The following is a 26,234-nucleotide window of genomic DNA, read 5'->3' on the forward strand; positions in this document are numbered from 1 at the left end:
CTCTCTCTCTGTTTTTTCCTCTCCATCCAGATAAAGAGATAAAGGAACACACACTTGAACACACACACAAGCAGAACTCTCTCTCTCTCTCTCTCTCACACACACACACACACACACACACACAAATAAGCCATATATGAAGGTACAGAACAGATTGTAGGCTAAAGGCAGTTCGCTAAGAGTTCAACCCCTGCAATGGCGTCCTCTGAGCTAAGTAACACAGACGTACAAACACTCACATATTCACAAATTCATACATATTTTCAGGGAGAGGCATAAAGATACAGAATTCATACATATTTTTAAGTTGGAGACATAAAGATACAGAATCACATATAAAGGAGACACAGGCGCAAATTCAGAACATAAGAGAGGACACAAACTCAAACTGTTAAATGTAAAAATGGAGAGAATAAACAAGACGCATGCACTGAGAGATTCACGCATTATCAGGCTAGACACAGGGGGCAGATATAACATGAATGGACACATGCATTCAAATAGATACAGATGATAAAGCTTTGGCACAACAGAAGCGGACGCAGAAGTGGGGGCATAAAAACACAGAATCATAGACCACGAAGCATAGACTCGGACAACACTGAGACTGACTGACGGCCCGATAAACAGAAAGACACCCACACAGAGACATTCATATTGGCGAATACAGACAGACAGACAGACATGCTCTCTCTCTCTCTCTCTCTCTCTCTCTCTCTCTCTCACACACACACACACACACACACAAGCAAATGTGTTCAAACAGGCACGACAACCACTGGACAGGCAGATAGAGAGGCAGAAAGCAAAATTTAAGATCCCAGACAGGATATGGAGGCACAGAAATAGACACAAGATAGGGCATACTCAGACAACCAGAGGAAGCCACATTTAGTATTCACATCACTCACCATGCACTATTATTTTCTCTTCTTGCTACCCTCAGACGGTTTTCTTCAGCTTAGGATAGGGTTTTCGAAGAGGAGGGGTTGGGTAAAGACTATTAACCCATTCGGGGCGGAAGGTCTTTGCGAAGCTAGTTAAAACTGTTAGGAGATAGAGAGATAATAGAAAGACACTGACATCCTCTGGCTGCGTGGATCAATACCTAACGTGCATACATTATAATTATAGAGATATGAACAAAAAGACACATGGACACAAAAACAATGGCTGACATACAGACATACTTTTAAAAACAGATAAACCCAAACCACAGAATAAACATACTGACATAGACAAAGTTTCTTGAATAGGTCAGACTACAAAAAAGGAGATTTTGTTGAAGAGACAGCATCGAAGAAAAGAATGACAGATTAGACATGATTGTATGAAAGGAAAATCTTCAGTAGCCAGATTGTAAACATGTATCAGAAGTGGCAGGATTGTGAGAGCGATTGGTAGAAGAGCTCTAAACACCTGTAGGGCTGTGTGGTACCAGTAGAGCTGTGTGTGGTACTTGTAAAAATGTGTGGTGGTACCTGTACAGTTGTGCATGGTTCCTGTAGAGCTCTTAATACCTAATACCCGTAGAGCTGAATCTGGTGCCAGTATAGCTGTGCCTGGTGCCTTTAGAACTTTGGATGCATACAGAGCCTGAATACATGTAGAGCTTGGTGTGACACTGGTAGAGCTCTCAGTGTTTGAAAAGCCGTGAAACCAAGCTGTCGATTTATGGTATTAATACTTCCGGTAGTTATGGAATTTTCATGACTGTAGCTTAAACTGAGATGACAGAAAATAAGGAGAAAATTGAAGTGAGTTGGTTATGTGAAAAGGTGGATGAGAGAGAGAGAGAGAGAGAGAGAGAGAGAGAGAGAGAGAGAGAGAGAGAGAGAGAGAGAGAGAGAGCATATAAGAGTAACTGACGTAAGAGACAGACTGAAAGGGGATGAGACAGAAAAAGTCCTAAAAATAGAAGAAAGAATAAGAGAAATAGATAGATAGATAGATAGAGAGAGAGAGAGAGAGAGAGAGAGAGAGAGAGAGAGAGAGAGAGAGAGAGAGCAAAGTTCCTTACGGCTTCTCAGTCATCGTCTCCTCCTCGCACTTCATGTGGAAAAAAGATGCTGAGTTGAGTTGTCGTAAGCCGAGATAATTGCCAGGGAGAGAGAGAGAGAGAGAGAGAGAGAGAGAAGAGGGGGTAGGGAATTGGGGGTCATGGAGACGAGAGGAAGGGTGACTGGGGTGGCAGTGGAGAGGGGTGAAAGAACAGAGTGAAAATGGTATGGGGTGGATGGACATGATGGAATGGGGTGAGGGTGGTAGTAGAAAAGAGTAATGGAGGGGGGAATAAATAGAGGCAAAGAGAGATAAGGGAGGCATGGAGGGGGTGAGAGGGAGCGGTGTCTATGGTGTGGTCGTGGGATGAGAGCGAGGGCGAGAGGTGGGCGAAGAGGGATGAGGGGACAGGGTGAAGGGAGAATGTAAAAGGTGAGGGAGTAAGGCGATGGAGGAAGGGGTTGAGAAGGGTGGGGAGGACTATAGTGGAAGAGGAAGATGTGATGGAATGGAGAGAGGGTGGGGGAGGGAGGGGAAGGTGATGGAAGAACTTAAAGTGCAATAGAAGTATGAGAAGTAAATGAAAATGGGTGAAGGATAAATGAATTCGGACTAATATAGGGAATGAAAGGTGATGAAGAAGAAAAGAAGAGGAAGGAGTAGAGAAGGAAGGATAAGGTAGAAATGGGAATGAAGGAGTGGGATGAGGAAGATGGAAAATGAATAAATGAAGAGACAGACAAGACAAGCTGCAGTGATGAAGTGAGGAGATATGAAGTAATGGATAGCGGAGGAGAGAAAGATAAAACAGATAAACAACCTGATATCGTAAAAGGTTGACGATAAGGGGGATAAGGAGAAGTGATAAGGGAAAGGAAAGGTAAAGTAGGAGATAGATATGAAAGAACGAGATATAGAAGTAGGAATGAGGAGATAAGATAACAATGACAGGGAAGAGGGATGAAAAATGAAAAAGTAATCCTGAGGGCGAAGGGCAGTAACAAAATAGTATAATAAAGGAATGGCGATGAAAATTTAAAAGGAAAAAGGACGATGAGGCAGATAGACAAGATGAAATACCGAACTAAGAATAAAGATGTGGAGTAAGGAAGAAGATACAAGAATTACACAGAAGAATATGATGAGGAGATGGGTAGGAGGTGTAAGGATGCGGAGATGAGAAGGAATGAACAGAGTAGGAGAGAAATGAAGGAGAAAAAGGGCAAGTAAAAAGACGATGAAAAGAGGAGGGGGAGACGAAAGAGGTGAATAAGAAAAGTTTAAAAAATACATGCAACTAAGATGAGGGATGTGAATGGTCAGGAGTGAGGCGAAGAGAAAGAATGGTGGTGTTAGAGAGAGAGAGAGAGAGAGAGAGAGATTGCAAGAAGACGATAATGAAGAGGATACACTGTGAAGGTGGAAGATGAAGAAGGGGAAAGAAAAAGCTTAAAACAGAAGAAAAAGATAAAGAAGATGGGATGGAGATATAAAACTGAGTCTAAGAAAAATTCCTGACAATATAGAAGAGATGAAAGAAAAAAAAAAAAAGGAGAGCGTAAGATAGAGGTAAAAAGAGGAATACCTGTTGAAAATATTAATGAGGAAGATGCGTAAGAAACAGAAAATTTGTGTGAGAGTGTAAGTGTAAGAGATATAAAGTAAGTAAGAAAGATGAAGCAACAGAAAGAAAGGTAGGAAGAGAAAGAGGAAGAGGGAGCAAGAGGGGAACGTGCCGAGAAGGATATAATTGAGAAAGATTAAGTAAAGGGAAAGAGAAATTAATGAAGGAGGAAGAGAGTGGCAAGAAGGGGAAATTGGTTAAGTCGGGGTTAATGAGGGAGAGAGAGAGAGAGAGAGAGAGAGAGACAGAGAGAGAGAGAGAGAGAGAGAGAGAGAGAGACAGAGACAGAGACAGAGACAGACAGACAGACAGACAGACAGACAGAGACAGAGACAGACAGACAGTCAGACAGACAGACAGACAGGCAAACAGATAGACAGACAAACACACAAAGTAAACGGGGAGATACAGAAAGTCAGGCAGACAGTTTTACACACACACACACACACACACACACACACACACACACACACACACACACACACACACACACACACACAGCAACAAAATCAAACATAAATTCCGCACATGCAGCCATAATAAACATGTCAGAAAAAATAATATAAAAAGAACATAATAAAGAGGATATGGAGAATTAAAGAAACTGAAAATGAAAACTGAATTAGGATCACTAGCAAGAGTAAAGGAGATAGTATCATGGGCGAGTTACTGGAGAGAGAGAGAGAGAGAGAGAGAGAGAGAGAGAGAGAGTGTGTAGGGGACTGCGGAGGTGGAGGAATGAAAGTTAAGGAGGGAGTGGGAGAGAGAATTTATGAGGGGGGACTCTACTTCTTCCCGGCGGGCCACGACAACCGCTACAGATTATTGGCTTTATATGAGAGAGAGAGAGAGAGAGAGAGAGAGAGAGAGAGAGAGAGAGAGAGAGAGAGAGAGAGTCTAAACTAAGAGAAGTGAATTAAAACTTAACCAGGAGGAGAGGAAGGCAGCGCTGTAAGAAACTGGGATGTGAAAGACTTACATATAAAGAGTAAGAAAAAATTAGGAGAAAAATATGATGAAAGTATGTGAAAGAGAAAATAGACTCTAAGAAAATTTGGAGTGGAAGAAGAAGTGGAAGAAAGAGGATGTGAATTGGAGAAAGAAAGAAGGAGAAAATGAAGAAAGAACTAGAAATAAAAAACGGCTTTATATTTAGTGGAGAGAGAGAGAGAGAGAGAGAGAGAGAGAGAGAGAGAGAGAGAGAGAGAGAGAGAGAGAGAGAGAGAGATCAAACACTGGAAGAAGGACTGAAGAGAATGAAAAAGACACTGAATCCAGGAAAGAGATAAACTGGAAAAGAGTGACAGAGAAACAGAAAGACTGGAAGAGACTGAGAGAGAAAAATTAAATAAAAATGCATGAGAGGCTGAAAGACGCTGCATGAGGGACTGCAAGGAAGAGTGGATGATAAACTGGAAAAGAGCCTGGAAGAGAGACAGCAAAATAGAAACTGGAAGGGACTGCAAGAGAGAACGAAAGATTACAAGGCAGTGACTGGAAGACGCTGCAAGAGAGACTGACTTGAAAGGACTGTAAGTGTCTAAGTGACTGGCAGGGAGACTGAAAGGGATTACAGAGGAGACTTGAAGAGACTGGATGAGAGAATGAAAGAGATACTTAAGACTGGAAGAAAGGCTGCAAGAGACATAAAAATAAATTGGAAGAGGAACCGCAAGAGATCGGAAGAGACTGAAAAAGATTCGAATGAAGACTAGACAATGTTGGATGAGAAACTGGAGAAGCGACTTCAAGAGAAACTGAAAGAGATTCTAAGAGAGAGACTGCATGAAACTGAAGCAATGGAACAGAGTGAGAGAGAGAGCACGAGAGAGATTGCATACAACTGCAAGACAAACTGGAAAACAGTGGAAAATAATGTAAAAGACTGGAATAGAGACTCAGAGACTCTGAAAGAGATTGCAGTAGATTAGATATTTTGAACGAGTAAGAAAAATTGGAAGAGATGGCAAGAGAGATTGTACGAGAGACAACAGTAAGAGCAGTCTAGACGAGAAACTTGCTGGGGGCTGCATTTCTCTCTCTCTCTCATATATATATATATATATATATATATATATATATATATATATATATATATATATATATATATATATATATAAACTAGCCTATTCATCATTTTAGTTATCTACTACATCTATCTGTCTGTCTATCCATCTATCTACCTAACTGTCTTTATATGTTAATTTGTCTATCTACCTATATGTCTATCTACTTATCTCCACATTCTATTGAACTTTTAATAAATCTGTAAATTAAAAAATCATACAGATAACAGACTTCCCATTACGAATAAATACGTTCATTTAATCTCCATTTAATTATTCATTTCATTTTCCAGTAAAGGTTAAATTAATGGTAACCTGGAAATAAGTCAAGCGTTTTTATCGTCAGAGTTGTTTAGTTTTTTGAGTAAAGATAAAGAAAAAAAGTGTATACTGAATCTGATAACATCCTCACTACCGGCGATCTCAACATTTTAGAAGTAATTACCTTTTTATTTTTATTTCATTCTCGCTGGCTTCAGACGATTTTGTTCAGTTTAGGAAATACGTCTCGAATTGAAGGGGTTAAGAAAGGCTGATTATAACTCCTCAGGTTTGGAAAACCTATCTTACCTGACTTAAATGCACACACACACACACACACACACACACACACACACACACACACACACACACACACACACACACACACACACACACACACACACACACACACACACACACACACACACACACACACACACACACACCACTATACTTAATGAAATGACCGGAACAATAACATGTGGGGGTAGCAGGAATGAAATATTTTATACGTCATTTTATTACAGGAAAGCTTCTCCCTAGGCTACATAAAATCATCTAATGCAGGCCAAAGTGAAGTTATACGCCATCGTAATGAAAGATTAAAAGAGGTTAACATAAGGGAATGAGATGATGTAGTCTGACAGAAGGAACAAGGTTAACACACTCAGGCTCTTATGACTCACTCCCAACTGACTAAAATCGTCTGACAGAAAAACAAAATTATCAGAGAACGAAAGAGGCAAGCAACAGTGAGAAGGAAGGAAGGAGGTAAGCAGGAAGGAGAGAGAGGGAGAAGAAGAATGATTTAAACACACTGAGGGAAGGAGGATGAGAGAAACAAGAGAGAAGGAGAAGGACGAGGAGAGGTGTTCAGAGATAAGGGAAGAAGGGGAAGGTAAAACAGAAAGAAGAAGAAGAGAAGGGAAAGATAAACAAAAGGAAGGAAGAAGGAGGGTAAAAGGAGAGGAAGAAGTGAAGAGAGAGGCAATTCAACATCATCATCATCATCATCATTCTAACCCAGTTTCACATGTTCACATAGGAGAGAAAGTACAGGAAAGATTTCAGATCCAATTAGGGACACGGACCCGAGAGAAAAAGAGGTCCCTAGTGTAGTACCCTCCTCTCTTTTTGCGCGGGAGATTCAAGGCTGCTTCTGACACAAGTGCTGGGCAGTGGAGTCGTCACATCCCTGCACTATACTCTTCAACTGCCTTGGCCAAAAATGTCATATCACCTGCCTGAATGCTGGGTTGTATTATTAGATTAACACCAGAATATGATGCTAGTCAGGAAGAAGTGCTATAGAAAGGATGCAGAGCCGTGGCAATGTCTATTCCTTCCACTGAGCAACATGAAATAAGCTGCAAACGGACGAAAATTTGGATCAACTTAGAGTAAACCAAGTATAGTACACAAAGACGTATGGGAGGGGAATCAAGGAAAATATTCGTGAAGGATATTAACCGATATTCGCCACAGCCATGTCTCTATAGCAGTGAATTATCATCAGAAATATTATTGTTTGGTAGTATTCTTCACGCTGATATTCTCTTTGGTTTGCCTGTACAGCGTTTCGGAAGCTAGGAGTGAAATTTAAACGCACATACAATTAATCTTATACACAACTCAAGCATGGGAGAGGTTGTAAATAGGGTTGCAGTCCTTCACTCCCTGGCACTTAAGTTGCTTTTTATGACACTTAGGGATTACTTTACGACACTCGGGGATTACATTGGTAGTAGTAGGAAGCACTAAAAGAGGAGAGGAAAGCTAATTACGGGCCAAGGAGCTTCATGAGAGATGGGAAGAAAGGATAGTAGCTGGGAGAAAATAGACGTAAGCGAAGGAAAAATGTAGCTAAGGGAAATAAGCAATAGAAAACTTGAATAAAGCAGTTTAAAAAAGAAAAACAATGATAACAGGAGGTAGGAAAGCTAAAAAATAAAGGACCTGTTCATGGGAAAAGCAAACCATAAGAGAGGGACAAAAATTATTCAATATGAAGGTTACACACACACACACACACACACACACACACACACACACATACACACACAACACTCGTCAAGGGTGTAATTAATAACATACAAGAGCAACATAAGGTGTAGCATACAAAATAAATACTTAAGAGAAAAGCTGGTGGATAGTGGCCCAAAGTTTGCCGTACAGGAAGTCATCGGTATGAAAGGGTCGGTGAATTAAACGAAGGCTGTATCTAATTTCTCTCTCTCTCTCTCTCTCTCTCTCAAGCTGAATAAAATCGTCCGGTGGTTTCAAGAATAAAGTGTAAAAAAAAAAAGCGTCATGGGACTGAAGCGGTTAATCCTTTCCCTTAGGCAAAGGTCAGATGTAGCCAAACTGCAGGGTTAATTTTGACTAGTAACCAAGGAGATTCCATCCCGCCTCATACCAAACGCTCATGGAACTTCACACAACCATAATATAAATTTTTTTTTTTTGAGCTGTTAGAGTCGTTCAGTTCCTTCAGATAAAAACAGATTACAGTATCAAAAATAAAGTTGAAAAAAAGCCTCCATCTTTTTTTTTTTTCCTGTGCTGAGTAAGGAGCTTTACTTATCCCCTTCACTGCGATGACGTCTCTTGATATTTCTTTCTGCGGTAAGACGATTTTATTCACCGTCTCTCTCTCTCTCTCTCATCCTAGTTTCCTATGGCCATCAACACGTCAGAACTGTTTTATATTGCACATAACGTGATCTTAGTAAAAGCTAAAATATTAGAAAAAAGTATAGTAAGTTAAAAAAATGACATTCCAGTCAAAATATGCTAACCTGAGTGGGAGTTTTGGCAGAGGGAACCCGAGTAGGCTGAGGAGTGGGTCAGGGAGTGGGTGTGGGTCGGAGTCGAGCGTGGTGTGGGCAAGTGGGCAAGGGGGAACCAAGTCGTGTGGGTCCAGGGGCGACCTGACCCCCATCGAGCGCAAGATTGGGAGTACGCCGGAGTTTTACGCCTTGTCGGATCGCATTCAGGTGCGGCAATGGAGTGAGAAGACGGGTTCCTCCGCTTCCACCAGCCCCAGCGCCAACGCCACCCTTGCAGACTACGCCCGCATCTCCTCACCCTCTGTGGTAAAAGGAGAACGTCCTCCTTCCTCAGCCTCGTCCTCGGCCACCCCACTTCTTCATCTTCGCCGTCTAATCCCTCGCATTAAACTGAGGGGACCCTGTCGGAAGCGTCAGCGTGGTCCATCGAAATCCTCGTCTTCATCGTCAAGCCTCTCCTCCTCCGTCCTCTCCTCCTCCGTTCCCTCCTCCTCCGTTCCACCCTCTGCAGGTCCCAGGACCCCAGTCTTCGGCCCCGCCAGGGTTAGGAACGTAAAGCAAATGCTTAAGGATGCGGAAGAGAGAAGGCTGGAGGCCGAACGCAAGCGGGATGCTGAGCTCGAAGAAAGGAGGAGGAAGGCCCAACAAAGGAGAGATGAGGCCCAGAGGAGGGTTGAAGAGGAGCGGAAAAAGAGGGAAGATCAGCTCAGAGGGGATATCCTACGCCATGAAGAAGCTGCTGCTGCCAGACTGGAGGAGCTGGAAAAGAAAAGACAACAGGAGGCTGAAAAAAAGCGTCTTGAAAACGAAAGGCGGCAGACGGCGGCGGCGCAGAGACGGAAGGCATTAGAGAAGGAGGGGTTGTGCATTGAGAGCAGCTTGTCTCGAGACAAGTGAGGAAACTAGTAAGTGAAGATCCTGAGACCCCGTGTCTCTCACTTTCAACTGTTTTCTTTTTCCTCACTCGTGTGCGTCTCCCCTCATTTTGGAGGATAAGTCTAACTATATTGCTCGACCCCTCATTCTTGGGGACAAGTCTTCCTGTACTGCACTTTCCCCCATTCTTGATGGTAAGTGCACCTATAGGCTACTGTTCCTCCACCCATTCTTAAAGGTAAGCCTGCTTATACTGTCATATAGGACTTTTCCATCCTCCCTTCTCGAGGGATGTGACAGTCTTCTTTAAAGGAACACTGCCTTGTTGTAGCGGAGAAACTTATACATCCCAGTGATCAGGTTTGCTAATAAGGTGCAACCAAACAAGGCAGGTTCACTGGGATCTGACGAAAAGCGTTCCTCTCAAAATAAACGAGTGAGATGACCTTGTGCGAGTCCTAATTAAGCCACTAAGACAAATCCTACCAAACCAACTACTGGGAACTGTTGAGGAAAGAAGATTAAATTTCAGATGTATAATAAGATTCAAAACAATGTGAGAGTCTGAATGTTTCCTGGCGGACAATGATGGCCGTTTAATTTGGCTATTTATCAAGCTTGTGGCCACACTTCACTCAGGGAAGTAGCCTACCGTACTCTCAGGATTTCCAAGCTGAATAAAATCATTTGGCCGTTGAAAGAGTGACATAAAAACGTCATCGTCCTTACAAGATCATTTTATTCACTCTGGGGAGGATATCTGGTAACCAAACTGATATCGTGTCGGTTAATAAAGGGGTTCTATTGCTGTCTACCTTCCCCCCCCCCCCGTTTGAAAAGTCTCTCGTACGCTGAACACCAAAAATAAAAGAAATATTACTTCCTCAGACTGAAAGGACTCACCATTTCTCAGGGATGATGTATCTAACATTTACTCCCGCTGCTAAGGATTGGCCTCCCGTAATGAAGAGGTTAATGAAGACAGTTTCTAAGGTCATCAGTTAGAAGGTCTGTCATAGGCCCGAATTCTCGCTGGGTAAGGAGGCTCCCTAACACCTCTTCCTTAGTGATTTGTTTTGCAAACTACCCATGAACATCCTCTTCTTTGGCTTCTAATAGCTTTTAATACCGACGTAGATTGCAAAAATAACACGCGCGAAAACAGTAATGGAGCAGAATCAGAATCGGCAAAAATTCACCCTCTCATAGTCGGCACGATTCTAGCATTGTGTTCCTTACTTCACTAAACCGAAGTGGCTCATAGGAGCTTGAGAATTACAGTTTAGCAGTATATCCGTTTGTTCTAACTTGGCCTAGAATTGACATCTCCATACTGAATGCTCAGTTATAACAATTGCATCAGCACTAGAATATGATGTAAGTCACGAAGAGGTGCCATGGAAAAGATGCAAAGCTGAAGTATCGTCTTGTTCCACAATCGAGGTATGTAAAATAAGCTGCAAAAAGACAAAAATCTGGACCAAGTTAGTGAACAGAGTATAATAACTTCATGGTCCAGACTCCCCATTATTCTGTTCTAGGTATTGGCAGACGATTTTATTCAGCCGAGAGCAAGTCACAGGAGCTCGAGTTTTCAAAAGACGTCATCGTATGCTAAACTCTCTCTTAGGATTTCGTGATACCTCTACCTTAGTGATTTATTCTTCTTATTACACCTCAGTATCCGTTTATGTATGCTACCATTGCAAATTATAGTGATATCTTCAATGATGTCAATAGGAAAGGTGAGAATGTTAAGGGGCATTCTAAAATGAAATCGCAGAGGAGCAGGTGTTACGTTGCCGCCTACAATACAGCTCTAAATCACTCTAACTGCTCGGAAGGTTAGTAAGTCAGGAACTGCTTAGCCCCATCAGCCAGACACTGTATTGTTTACTTTATTCTCTCATTCTCCAGACTGTCTTATTACATCCCCATTAGCGAAGCGAGAGTGGGTTATTTCTGATCTGCGTGTGTGTGTGTGTGTGTTTTACAAAATAAAACAGTTTTTCTCCGATTTTCACTAAACTCAGTGGAATGTTTGATAGTAGGGCAGTGAGTAAAGCTATTGTTTTTGAGAACAGAAAGTAAAAGGTCAAGGTCACAGGACTTGGTCAAACGTTGACCTTGCAAAATCGACTACGGTAGCATTTATGTAGTTTAAACGAAGGTTAAGGGAAGTGCTGAGGGTAAGGCACAAATGGAGTGATCCAGTCTTGAGAGCAGTCGGTCATGGGTCAAGGTCACAGACCAAGGTTAAGTTCAACCCATGTCTGTGGTTATTAAAATAATTCAAGTAGTTATTATCTGCTTTTCACAAAATTTGGCGTAAATGTTGAGGGTCAGCCAAGGAGTAAACCAATTGTTATATGAACAAGATCAAAGGTCAGGGTCACAGGGCAAGGTCAGCTTAAAATTTTTTTCCCTATTTAGACGTACCTATGTGGAAGGGTTAAGGATACGGGAAGGATTAAAGAATTCAGTTTTGAGGGCAGTCGGTCAAAGGTCAAGGCCAGAGGCCAAGGTCAGTGGGTAGGGTCAACTCAAATAGTTTTGATCTGATCTGAACCCAGCTTGATGGTAGGGCTAACGGTCAGGCGAGATAGAAGGCAATCAGTCTTGAGAACAATCAGTCAGACACCAAAATCACAGGGCAAGACCAAAGTTCGATTTGTGTGTCAGTGGAAAAAAATAGCTAAATCCGGTTTTATCTCATTTGGATAAAACTTGTCGGATGGGTTGATGATCATTCAAGGGGTTGACCTACTATTTTTTAAAACAATGGGTCAAAAGTCAAGGTCACTAGGCATGGTCAGCTTAAATTCTTTTTATCTGACTTAGTCTAAAACTCGTGGAAGGGCTCAGAATAAACAAGACTAAATATATTCTATTTTGAGATTAGTCAAAAGTCAAGCTCACGGGGAAAGCAGGAAGGCCAAGATCCCTGGGCAAAGGCAATTCAGTGTTATGAGCTGACGAACCAAACTTAGTGGAAGTGTTAAGGGTTAAGCAAGAATAAAGTAATTCGATTTTGAGAGTAGCCTAATATGTCGTAAGTCAAAGTCACGGCAAACGCAAAATATTCTGTCCTTAGACCATTTGTGGATGCGTGTGTAACGCTTCATACGACCAGACGGTTTTAATTGGCTTATGGGGATCTATTGCAGGGATGGGGGTTAACAATGATTCTATTTTTTCCCTTAATAAAATCGTCTGGTGGCAGGAAAAATAAAGTGAAATAGAAACCGTCACACTGGAGGGGTTAACAGTGAGGGGAAGGGAGTTTTTTTTTTTTTTTTTTTTCGTAAAGCGAGTCCGGGAGTAAATTATCGCCAGACGAGAAAATTAAAATTAATCTCAGACGCCAGCCTCTTTCCTGTAGGGTGGAGAGAGAGAGAGAGAGAGGGAGAGAGAGAGAGAGAGAGAGAGAGAGAGAGAGAGAGAGAGAGGAGAAGAAGAAGAAGAAGAAGGAGGAGGAGGAGGAGGAGGAGGAGGAGGAGGAACAGAAAGAGAGGACATGAGGAAGAGACCGTAAGAGGTAGGATGAGGTGCGGGAAAGGAGGAACAAGAGAAGGATGGGAGGGAGAAGAGGAAAGTGAGGAAGAGGTAAGAGGACGGATAAAGATAGGCGATATAAGGCGTGGGTAAATATCAGGGTAGGGAAAAGGAAGAGGGAAAATGGGAAAGAAAGAGGAGAGGAGGGAAGACCAAGGAGGAGGAGGAGGAGGAGGAGGAGAAGGGGGAGAAGGGAGAGAAGGAAACAAAAGTGGAAAGGAAGGGGAGGCGCAGAGGAAGTGGAAGGGGGACCGAAAGGGGAAAAATGAGAGGGAAAAGAGTACAACGTAAGATGAGAAGAGGACTGAGAGGGAAAATAAAGTGGAGTCAGGAAAAGAGAGCGAAGGATGAGAGTAAGGGGAGACCTGAAGGAGAGAGAGGGTGGGCGAGGAAAGGAGGAACAGAGATGATGGAGAGAGGGGAGAGAGAAGGGGAAAAGGGGGGAGGGTGAGGGGGAGAAAGAGATGGTAAAATACGGGAAGAGGAAGTAGTGTGTATGGAAATGTATAAAGAGGAGAGAGAGAGAGAGAGAGAGAGAGAGAGAGAGAGAGAGAGAGAGACGGGAGGGGGGACAGTGAAGTATGGGCGAAGCAATGCAGGAGTCGAGGATATGGAAGAAGAGGAAAAAAGAGAATTATGAACACCGGTACCAAGAAGAAGAAGGAGGAAGGGGAGGAGGAGGAGGAGAAAGAAGAGGAGGGGGAGGAGGAGGAGGAGGAGGAGGAGGAGGAGGAGGAGGAAGTAGAAGAAGAAGAGGAGAGGGAGGAGTAGGAGAAGGAGGAGGAGGTGACGAAGAAAGAGAAGGAAGTATGATAAATGTACAATGAGAACAAGATTGCGAGTTGATATATAGATCCAGAACCAGAAGAAAAACCTGATAATAAGAGAAAGAGAAAGAGAGAGAGAGAGAGAGAGAGAGAGAGAGAGAGAGAGAGAGAGAGAGAGTTTAAGAGACACGGGAGAGGGAATTTCAGTGGATAGATAGGCAGGAGAGATGAGAGATAGGAAGCAAGAGGCAAGGAGGGAGGGAAGGAAGAAGATAGCCAAGAGATTGAGGGAAGAAGGAGAAATTGGACGCGAATAGAATGTGGGATAAGATGAAAATGGAGAGAGAGAGAGAGAGAGAGAGAGAGAGAGAGAGAGAGAGAGAGAGAAAAGAATGTTTTAAGTAGAAGAGAAACTGGGCAAAGCAATGGAGGATTAGGCGGAAAAGAGGAACGTAATGAAGATGAAAGAAAAATATGACAAAAGATGAAAGCAAGAAGCAGAGAAATGTGGAGGCGGAAGAACAGCAAGAAAGAACGCCTGAAAGGAAGTAGAAAATAAGAAAAGATGTACACAAGGCAGGAAAATGGAGAAAGAGGAAAGGGTGGAGAAGATAATGAAGATGATATAGGATGAAGAAAATAAAGGGAATGTAAAGAAAATTAAAGGAAAATGAAAGAAGGAAGGATAAAGTTGTAAAGGAAATGAGGAAAAAAGTAGGAAGATGAGTGAAGGCGGTAAGGAAGTATGGAGGAGAAAGCACAGGGAAGATAAGGAATAAAATAGTGATAAAAAGTAATAGGGTACGAGAGAGAGAGAGAGAGAGAGAGTGAGAGGGGGGGGGGAAGGCAGAATGAAGGAAGGAATGAAAGCAAAACATATGGGTAAATGATGGAATAAAGGAATGATAAAGCGAAGAAATGAGTGGAAAAATAAATAAAGGAATGAGTGAATGAAGCCGTTAGTGAAGGAGCGAAGAGGTGACTGAATAAGTGAATGAAGGAATGAAGAAATGAGTATATGAGTGAATGCATGAATGAAGAAAGGAATGAAGGACTGAGTGGATGGAGTGAAAACAGTGGGCGGGCTAATGCCACTACCACCAGCCACAGTCTAGACCTGGAGACTGGCCAGCTCACTCACTATCTCACTCACTCACTATCTCACTCACTCCCTATCTCCCTGCCGGCCCACTCACTCACTCACTATCTCATTTACTCACTGCCTGACAGCTTACTCACTTCCTCACTTCTTGTCTAATTGGCTATGTTTCACTCACTTACTCACTCGCTTTCTCATTCTTTCACTTCTAGCCAGTTCACTAACTCATTCACTCGCTCCTTCCTTCGCCATACTTCTTTTCCATACTCCTGCCTTCTGTCCTTCTCTGTTCCTTCGTTTTTTTCCTAACTGCTTTATGCTTGTCTCCTTCGTATTTCTGTATAATTTTGTATGCATTGATAAAGCTTCACTCCATCTTTATGCACCTTAATGTTCCCTCCTTCATACTCCTTCATTCATACTTCATCCTCCATTCCTTCATACTTTTTCATTCAGTTATTCATTCTTCATCCTTCGTTCCCTCCTTCACAATCCTTCACACTCTTTCTTTTCATAGATCCCATTCTTACTCTGTCATTCATTCTCCTTGTTGTTACTTTCTTCATTGATCCATTCTTCATCTTTCACTCCTTCCTTCATACTCTCTTCTTTATACTCCTTCATTCTTCCTTCATTCTTCACTTCATAGCTTATGCCCTTTCATATTCCTTCCCTCACACACTTACATGCACCTTTCCTCGCACTCTTTCATTTATCATTCATTCTTTACTCCATCCTTCATACTTGTTATATTCATAAGTTCATCTCTCATCCTTTATTCACAAGTCAGTCTTTTATCACTCATGCTCCGTAATGCTTCTTTCATCAGGCTTGTCATTCATCCTTCGTCCTTCATTATTTCCGTCATATTCCTTCAGTCAGTTATTTACACTTCATTCTTCACTCCTTTCCTCATACTCCATTTATTCATTCGCCCTTCAACCGTCACTCCTTCTTTCATACTCATTCAATCCCTCATCCTTCATTCCTTCCTTCATTCTCCATTCATTCATTCATCCTTCATCCCTCACCCCTTCCTTAATACTCCATTCATCCATTGATCCTTCATCCCTTCACTCTTTTTGGTCATTCATTCTTTTTTACTTTTTTTAAGAGAGACAGCATCCTGCATTTCCTTGAGAATATTACAACCTTTATTATTTATATTAAACTCCGTAACTTACACAAACTTTAACTTTTATAAACTCTTATTTTATCACAAATTTCCCTTAACTTAAATTCTCTGATGATGGAGTAAGTATTCTCCGTAAACGTCGCTGAATGTTAAAGAGACACGTTTTATCCAGTGCTGTCTTTATCCCCATTTCTCTGTCTGTCCATCTGTTGTTCACTCAATCCATTCAGTAAACTGATTATCATTCAGTCATTCTACATTTCCTTCTATCTGTTCCTGTGACTATTAGACTACCTATGCGTCTCAATCCTTTCATTTTTTCCCCCTGCACATGGCATGATTCAAAATTTGGTCATCCCGAAAAAATGGTGTGTTATGTGCTGTCCCCTCATGGCATACACCACACGCTAATTATACTCGCTGATAACCTGACACAGCCATACACACAATTATTCACACCCTGCCCATCCACCTACACCCTCGTCAAGCTCCGATAGCCGAGTGTGAGATGCGGAGTTGCCTGCTCTTTACTCCCTCAGTCCGATGATGCGTATTATTATTTCATTGTGGCTACTACCAGATGGGTTTATTAAATATCAGGAGGACGCAAAGCAGTAAAGGGGTTAGTGAAGGCTAAGTCTAATCCTACCAGTTCCAGAAATCCGTCCTAACATGAAGCAAATCGTCTTGATATCGCAAGAATAAAATAATTTCACTACGATGATGCAGCTTTCTTATATAGTACATCACTCATTAAAGGTAAATTTAGATTCTTGGGCTGTCTTATGTGGTAAAATTAGGCTCTTCATCCCACTCCTATAGTAAATCCCTCAGTGAAGGTAAAAGTTAAGACACACGGCACTGCACAACTCTCTCTTGGGCCTTCTCATCCTTAACCAAGTAAGACATCATATTCGACTGGCGTAACTTGTATGAGATCTTGCCAGGAATATACTCTACATAGGATACATCAGAAAGAGATCAGTAAACAGATTAAGTTGAGCTAATAAACTGTAAGAAAACTACAAATGGAACACACACACACACACACACACACACACACACACACACACACACACACACACACACACACACACACACACACACACACACACACACACACACACCTATACATATAGATAGATTGGTAGATAGGTAGATAACGAATATACAAGATTACTTTAATTTCAGGCCAAGTTGGAGTTTGGACTTTCGAAGGATTGTTTGGTGGGTGAATGGAGGTGAGAAGGTGGTGATGGTGATGTTAATGATGATGATGAAAATAATAATAATAATAATAATAATAATAATAATAAATACTGTGCGGTATTGAGACCTGGGCAGTAAAGAAAGAGGATGTTCTCAGGCTCAGACGAATAGAAATGATAATGATTAGGTGGAGGTGCAGTGTGTCCTTGAATGCGAGGCCTGGGGGAGGGGGGCTACGTTTATGATGGAAGAGTTAGAAGGAAGAATAGAAATGGAGTGTATTGGAGTTGTGATGAGGAGAGGTAGACTGAGATGGTTTGGGAGTGGTTGGAGTTGTGATGAGGAGAGGTAGACTGAGATGGTATGGGAGTGGAGAGGATGGGAGATGACAATTGGGTGCAGAAAATGAAAAGTATGAACGCTAGGGGTAGGGTTGCAAGAGGCAGACCGAAAAAGACCTTGGACGAGGTCATAGAGTGTGACTTCAGGGATAAGGGACTGAATAGGGAAGCTGCCAGAGATCGAGCAGAATAGACAGCCGCCATCAGGTGACCAAGGCCGACGCATGCAAGCATGTTGGAGCCTCTATAAACGAAACGAAACGAAACGATCTTCCTATTTTTGTGCTCCACTGTTTTTTGTGATGTTTCTTATTCCATGTAATAGTGGGAAATAGGATGAGGATGATGATGAGAAGGACGATGATGATGATGATGATGACCGTCCCTTTTTACTTGCTAGGTAACTTTGCCAATAATGATAGTAGTAGTAGTAGTAGTAGTATAAGTAGTAGTATTAGTACTAATAATAGTAATAATAATAACAATAATAATAATAATAATAATAATGACGACGGTGAAGATGATAATGATAATCATCCTAGAAAATTTCTCGTTTTCTCAGTAATATCGATGTCCTTCCAATTCAACTTCCCTCTCTCATCCCCCATGCAGGTGGCGTGGGTGCAGGTAGACACACAGACGATCCTGACCATCCACAAGCAGGTGATCACTCGCAACCCTCGCATCGCCCTTCTGCACAACGACCACCGCTCCTGGCACCTGCAGATACGCAACGCCAGGGAGAGCGACAGGGGGTGGTACATGTGTCAAGTGAATACCGACCCCATGCGATCCAGGCAGGGCTACGTCGATGTTGTGGGTGAGTTGTGGGGAATCTAGAGGGTGCTGAGGTTTGTGAGAGAATTATAGAGTTGGGTGAAGGAGAATGCATGTCAAGATAATGCCCATCTCATTTTTTTTTTTTTTTTTTTTTTTTTGCCAAGGCTTACTCGACTCTGTGGGTGAGTTGTAGGGTTGCAAAGAATCTAGAGGGGGGGAGTTAGTGAAAGGACTGTAGAGCTGGTGAAGGAGACTGCATGTCAAGATAATACCTGTCCATTGAGTTTTAGGAAGGGCTTCGTTGATGCTGTCGATGTACAGTAGAATAGGTCACCGCAAGGATCGTAAAAAATTCTGTAAGGAGGTTAAGTCTTGTGATCAAAAGTTAGTACCAACCCCATGAGGTTCAGGCAGGGCTACTTCGATGTTTGGGTATGCAGTGGAGAGGCTGAAGGAATGACACTGGGAGAACTGTAGAGCAGCTGTGCTCGGTAAGATACATGTATCAGATGGATTCCGACACCATGAAGTTGTGGGTGAGATGTGGGATTGTGGAAAGGGTGTAGGAAAAGTTGTGAAGAGGATTAGATCTGAGGGGATTGATCAAACGTCTGGAAGAATATAAGTGTCCATTCCAGGAGATTCAGAGTTAAGTCGACGTTCTGGGTGAGTTACAGGAAGGTTTATGAGAGCTGTGACGTCGCTAACTCTCTCGGTATAATAGCGTCTTTTTCGGCCTGACTTATCACTTATATTGCCAGAGATATTTCCAGAGTGAATTAATATCATCTGAACATAATGAAAATGAACTGTAAAAAAACGTCGCCGAACTGAAAGGGTTAAGGAATTGTGAGTCCTTGGATTTTAAACCTTACAAAGCCAGACAGACCGACATGGGCTGATCCCGTTGACATGTCATTAAAGGTAACGTCATCTAGACCTTTTTTAATGCAAAGAAGAAGGAACCAATGACCAGGAGTCCGCAAGATTGTTCCCTTCAAGAAAAACAAAACAAAAATAAGATAACAGAAAACAAGATAACAAGATAACAGGGAGACCTGCTGTCTGCAATACTAAATATGTTTTAGCTTCCTTCCGTAAATCCTTCTTTCCCCTGTTTCATTCATCTTCATTTTGCCTCTTGTCCTTCTCCATCCCTCCCTCGTTTTTCCTTGCATCATTCTATCCCTTACTCCATTTATCTTCATCCTTCCTCCTGCTCTTCTCCTCATTACCTCTTCGATTCCTGAAGCTCTTTTGATGAGTTAATGGAGCTCAGACTTGAAATGATAACCAGATAATACGATTTTTTTTGCAAGCTAATTAGACTGGAACATTTGAGATTTATGAGCACTTCTACTTATTTGAGTGAGGGAGTTTTCGCTTGTCTGCGCATTTGACTTATAAAACGCTAGGAAATTGTAGCAGAACTTAAAGAAATTGTAGAAAAAGGAAGAGATTGTTGGAGAAACTGAAGATGTTGTAGGTGTAGGATAAAGTTAAGAAATTGTAGCAGAAATTGAAGTAGTAGAAACTATAAGAGAAAGTTAGGAAATTGTCTGAGAAACAGAATAAATGTTAGAAGAAACCTAGACACGTGATCAATCAAACTCTTATGAAATTGCAGGAGAGACAATAATTTTTGAAGGAATTTACGTATTTGTTGAAGAAAAATGTAAATATAAAACAAAACTAAAAATTATTGCAAAAAGCTTATGAAATTACTAATAAACTTTAGAAACCTCCTAAGCTCATTCTTTTTTTTTGCTTTTTCGTGTTTTTTTTTATTTTCTTTGTAGGCGAGAAAACTCCAGACGATGAAAAGATTATGTGGTATCTTTGAAGGAGGTTGAGTAGTGACATTTACTTTCTTGTCTAATAGTCAGCTGAAAATTGATTCTCTCTCTCTCTCTCTCTCTCTCTCTCAGCCTTTAACTTGCTCTCCTTCTGCCTCTCCCTTCATGGTGCCTGGTTCATCATTCTCCAACGTCTTATATAGATTGCTTCATTTGCATACCCTTGGAGACGAGTAAGATTTTGAGTTTTTTTTTAAAGATTTTATAATGGAACTGAAGTATATGTCCTTGGTTTTGGTAAAGTTTTAATTTTATGGCATCCCCCAAAAGTTGCTTTCCAGCTAAAGTATAAGATCGATACTATTTTCTATATTTTTCTTTCACTCTCTCTTTCTTTCTTTCTTACCTATTTACTTTTTTTCTACGACAGTTGCTTCTTCTTCTGTCGGAAATGGGTGCTTTCTCGTGATGGCACCGATATAACTGGACATCTGCACAGCCCGGTTATACTGACGTCCCTTCATATCCCTCCCAGTCCCCCGAAAAGAGGATGGTGAACTGCAGGAGACGGGCTGCTTCGGCCTGCAGTTCACTGGGTTCACGCCTAGATAAACTTGGGGATACGACTACATCTAGTACTGTATTGTTTTCTTATGATTTTACCGTATTTTTTCCTCTTTCATGCGTCAGAGTTGTCCTACTGAAATACTCTCAAACCTAACCTGACGCAACCCAACCTAACCCCGATCAAACAAGGCATAATTCAACCTATTCTGGCCAGAGATCAGTAGGTTAATTGATAACCAGGCTACAGGGTGTTTTTTTGTTTGGGATCCATCTAAGCTCCTTTGTAAAAACGCATGAGAAGAAACTGGAAATTATCAGGAAAATAATAAAAGCAGGAAACAATCGTCACATAGGAAAATGAATCAGAAAGATATAGGAAATAATCAGGCTATGCTATCAGTTTACGTCAGAAGCTACTGATGGTGATGCCGGTAAAGGTTAATTCTATCTTAATGTTTACGTCTTATTTTTTAGCAGGTCTTGCTTAATACGTTAACATTTACGCTTGCCGGTCTTTGATTACTCAGCGTGTCTGTCCGTCTCTCTCTCTCTCTCTCATATATATATATATATATATATATATCCATCTGTACCTATCTCATCTATACGTCTATCTGTCTATCTACCTATCTACAGTATCTATCCATCCAGTGCCAAAATGCCATAACTCTCATCATCATGATCACCACCATCACCACACCAACCTCTGCTAACTCCCCTCTGCCCCTCTCCACCCCACAGTGCCCCCCGACATCATCGACCGTGAATCCTCCGGTGACCTGACGGTGCGGGAGGACCAGGACGTGAGCCTGACGTGCAAGGCCAAGGGTCACCCGCCGCCGAGGATACTGTGGAGGAGGGAGGACAATTCGGACATCATCCTTGCCCCGACGAAGTCAGGTCAGAGAGGTGAAGGAGGTGTGTGTGTGTGTGTGTGTGTGTGTGTGTGTGTGTGTGTGTGTGTGTGTGTGTGTGTGTGTGTGTGTGTGTGTGTGAGAGAGAGAGAGAGAGAGAGAGAGAGAGAGAAGGGGGGGGTGAAAGCAGGGTAGAGGAAATGTAATGGAATATAGGTGAGTTTATTATTAGGTGAAAGGATGAGAGGTAGGAAGAGCTCAGTGAGGGAGACTGCGGGTTCTTACAAGCAATCTCAATCTGTCCCTCAGTCTGGCACGTCCTTCAGATTCCAACCCCAGACAGATTTATTCAGCTTAAGTATGACGTCAGGGGTTGCAGAAGTCTTAAAGGTTTTAGGATATTGAAACACTGTCATATATCGGGTGAAGGGGAGGGAAGAGCTCTGCATCACTGTATTCCATATTATCCGGGCATTCATATCAAGTGCTTACATTTTGCTAAGGAGAGGCGGACAGAAACAAAGACATATAATGAACAGTGTGATGATATATTACTGCGTCTGCATCTGCTCTCTGTCAGTCCATATGAGATCCACTACAAAGTTGGATCATCTCCTCGGTGGGAGAGTGATAGCCAGAATTAACCCTTCCTCATGCTGGCGAAGTTCGTATGGGGAAATGAACTGGTATGCTGTGAAATATTTGCATCGAGCTAACATTTTACCTTTGTTGTGCTGTATTATCATCCTCTCCGAATAGTCATCCCATTAACCTCAACTTACATGTACCCTGCGATCCAGCGAATAACAAAAGTTTTCAGTAAGATCCAAGTAAAAGGGATTTGAAAGTGAAGTCTGCCTCAATTAACAAAAGCTAGCAACAAAGTGCGAAAAGACAGATCTAGGAACCTCACCAAATCGTGGTAGTTTGTCCACAGTTCTGTCAACACTTCCTTGTTAAAGTTTTTTTTTTCCCACATTACACTTACCACAGTTTTTCACACCGCATCATTTTAACATTTTCAGTTCACAAGAAGCTTTTTTTTTTTTTTTTTTTTTTTTTTTATTATTAAGTGCAGCAAACAATTTCCCCTCATTCAGCCATACCTGTTATTTATTATTACAGTTTCCATATACTGTAAGTGTTCGATACAGACTTAGAGTAATTATTACAGTTATAAAGATAAGTTCGTTCTGGAATACCTGAGTTTGCTATTATAGAACTGTGATGAGCTCAGGCGCGTGGGTTGTGGGAAATGATACGGCATTATTGCAATAGCAGAAGTGGAAAAGTGTGATGGAAAGGTTAAGAGTCCCTGGGTGAAAGGAAGGGGAAAGGAGTTTAGTGGAAGTGGGAGGGAGTCAGAGGCAGGGGAAGAGGAAGCTAGAAAAGGAGGGGTTAGTAAGGGAGGTTAGTGGAAAGAGAAAGGGAAGTTAGTGGTGGGAAAGTTACGCTAAGGAAGGGGGGAGAGAAGCCATAGAGATGGGATGAGTAGACTGTTAAGAACTGGTGGAAGAGGGGATGTCAGAGAGAGTGAAGGAGTAGACTGTTACGAAGGTGTAGTGTTTTAGTTTAGGGCAGAAAACTCTCGCTAGTACTGGAGATGATGTAATGGGGGACAGGGTGACAACTGTGATTTTACACTTCTGTTTTTATTGTTATCGTCAGCCCACCTACACACACGAGAGAGAAGCTGGCTGATGATGATATTGGTAGGTTAGAACTAGTGTCATCAGTTATGTTTATTATTGCATCGGAAGTGACGGTAGATGTTAATAGCTGCTACCTTCCAGTTAAACACCTATTTGCAAAATCTTCCAGATTAAAAATACCAAATTATAATGTGATAATATATGATATTAGTAAACCGAAAGAATCACTGGTCGAGTTCATATTTGCAGGTCTAAATTTTTCATTAAAACGACAATCACACAACAGATATTTCCAAAAACGGTTGAGTAACCTTTGCTTTTCTGAATTTGAGCAAACTCTTCTCGACACCATGATATCTGTACTACCTCTGCCCGCAACACCACACTCTTAATTCATTGCGTCTCAAGAATTCTGGGGTAATTCTCAGTATCGGAAAGCAAGGAATGTTGTTGGAAATGTCTGGCATGAAGAGATTTCTGAGCATGGATTTGAATTTACTTTGTGTTCGTGATTTATTTTTCAATTTTGATCTCGTCCTTGGTTCAGGCCTCTGCGTTCCTTATGAGACAAAAAGAGATTAGATGATGGATGGACTGATCTTGAAGGAAAAGTTAGACTCAGAAAAATGCTTTGTCGTGGTGCTCATCTCCGTAACTAAGACATCTGAACATGTGGCGGGATTCTCACCCACAATCCTGGGCTACATGTCCACTTCCTCATCCCGGTTACCACACTTTCCTCTCCTAAGTGTTACTCTAAGTGGATGGATAGCCGAGTCGAGGGGCCTCAGCTACCTGCACCATGATTCGAACCCTAGGGCTATCGGGCCGGCAACTTCGCAACTTGCAATGTTAACTACTCAGCTACTGAGACCGAGCGGCTGACATTGTGATTACAGGCTTTAAACCCAACACTTCAAAAAATATATATATCCCTCCTTAGCCGAATAAAATCGGTTGGAAATAACAAGAAAAAAAACTAAAAAGTTCCTTGAGATGCAAGATTGAGAAGAAGAAGATGCAGTGAGAAGCGAGAGAAGGTTTGAGTGACAGGGGGTGGGCGAGCTGGAGAGGTTTAGAAAGCAAGGCATGACAAGAGAATGGCAGGGAAGATGTAGTTAAGGATGCATGAGGCGGTGATTACGCGTCTTGATTCAACCAGAAGATTACACTCAGCTTAGAAATACGCTGTGTTGCCGAAGGGAGTGACAAAAGCAAGATCTAACCCCACCAGTTCGAAACCCCTCCCCTAACCTCTAGCAAAATCGTCACGAAACACAGAGAATGAAATACAGAATACATCCTCAGTCTGAAGGGTTTAAAAGAGGAAGAAAGAGTGAAAAGTGAGAGAAGCTTGGAGTGAGAGGAGGTGGAGGGGGAGGGGGAGGGGGACATGGTGGAGGGGTGGAGAAAGTAAGGAGTGACAGGAGAATACCAAGGAAGCTGAGTTTAAGGATGCATGAGACAATGATTAAGCCTTTCCTCATGCACGGAGAATGACCACCAGACACGGAGAGGGAGAGGGAGGTGGGGAAGGGGGGGTCGGATGGAAGGAGAGCATCATCCCTTCAGCCCAAGGACGTCCTATTTTATTCTCATTACATCCATACAATTTTCATTCAGTGAAGGGGAGGATTTCTTGTAGCGAACATGTTTATGAAGGCTCTGTCTGTTCCATAAATGTCTCCTTAGTTAAATAAAGTCTGGAGAGAGCAAGAATATCCCCAAAATACGTAATCGACGTGAATGGTTTAAGGACTGAAGGGGGGCGAGATGGATAGTGTGCGTGATGAAGGAAGGATAATGTAGATAAGGACAATGTAACGGTGGGAGGAAAGCTAAAATGTTAGCAAGGAAAACGCGATTCTAAACGCCAAGACGATGCAGAGACATGAAAAGGTGAAGAAGAAGATGAAGAAGAAGAAGGAGAAGAAGAAGAAGAAGAAGAAGAAGTAGTAATAGTAGGAGTAGAAGTAGAACAAGAAGAACAAGAGGAAACTGCCACGTTAGTAGGCAAGGAATCCGGACACTGTTGTTACGAAAACGGTAGACTTGTGTTGTCGTATTAAGAAAAGGTCATTTGGAACGGGTGTCGAGGCAGAATAGTCTGAGTAACAAAGACTGTGAGCGGGAAGAGAAGCAGTGTGAAGGTGATAAAAGGTCCTGATTATTTTCTTATGTGCTTTTTGTTCTTCCAGCTCAGTCAGATGCTTTTGTTTAGGATAGAGCACATTGGAAGTCACTGGATTGACAAAGGCTGTCTGCAACCCCCTTCACTTCGAAAACTATATCTTACGTCAAATATAATCGTCAGGAGCAAGAATGATATCAGAGGGTGACATTAGATTAAACAGGTTAGATGAGCCAGAGTAACATACAGTACACCATGGAAACGAGATGCTAAAAGGGTTACGACGATTAAGCCTGACTTAGATTAGGTATGTTGTTAATTTATTCTTGGTACCTCCAGATGATTTTCTTCATCTTAGCAGAGGCCTTTTGTTGCGGTCAGTGGAAGCACATATCTAACCCTTTGTGGTTGGAAAGTATCTCCTAAGCTTAATAAAACCGTCTGGTGGTAGCAAGAATGAACTAAAAATCGTCTGAAGGTAGTAAAAATGAAAAAATCGTCTGAGGGTAGCAATGACGAAATATGGCTGTGAGGAGGTTATAAAATGGAGGAAGGAGGAATAAAAAAAGGAGAGTTGAAGTCAAAGAAAGACAGAGATAAAGGGAGAGAAATAGGCCAGGAAGAAGGCCAATCAACGAGAGGAAATCTGGAGGAAAAGAGAAGATAGTGTGGAGGAAGAAGGAAGGATTAAGACATGAGATGATGGAGAGAGAGAGAGGTGAGGAGGAAGA

At 42.0% G+C, this 26,234-nt stretch overlaps 1 protein-coding gene across 1 annotated transcript in view; it reads left to right on the top strand.

Moving 5' to 3' along the window:
• Window positions 1-26,234, top strand: part of LOC145412423 (lachesin-like) — a 106,308-nt gene that overhangs the window by 35,447 nt on the left and 44,627 nt on the right. The window contains exons 3-4 of the mRNA XM_080282308.1: window positions 18,336-18,543; window positions 21,608-21,784. Coding sequence (XP_080138434.1) covers window positions 18,336-18,543; window positions 21,608-21,784 — 385 coding nt within the window. The remainder of the gene's footprint in view (window positions 1-18,335; window positions 18,544-21,607; window positions 21,785-26,234) is intronic.

Source organism: Coenobita brevimanus, chromosome 93 (assembly GCF_032717465.1).
Source record: "Coenobita brevimanus isolate Jiangsu-jjx chromosome 93, ASM3271746v2, whole genome shotgun sequence".
NCBI classification, from domain to species: domain Eukaryota; kingdom Metazoa; phylum Arthropoda; class Malacostraca; order Decapoda; family Coenobitidae; genus Coenobita; species Coenobita brevimanus.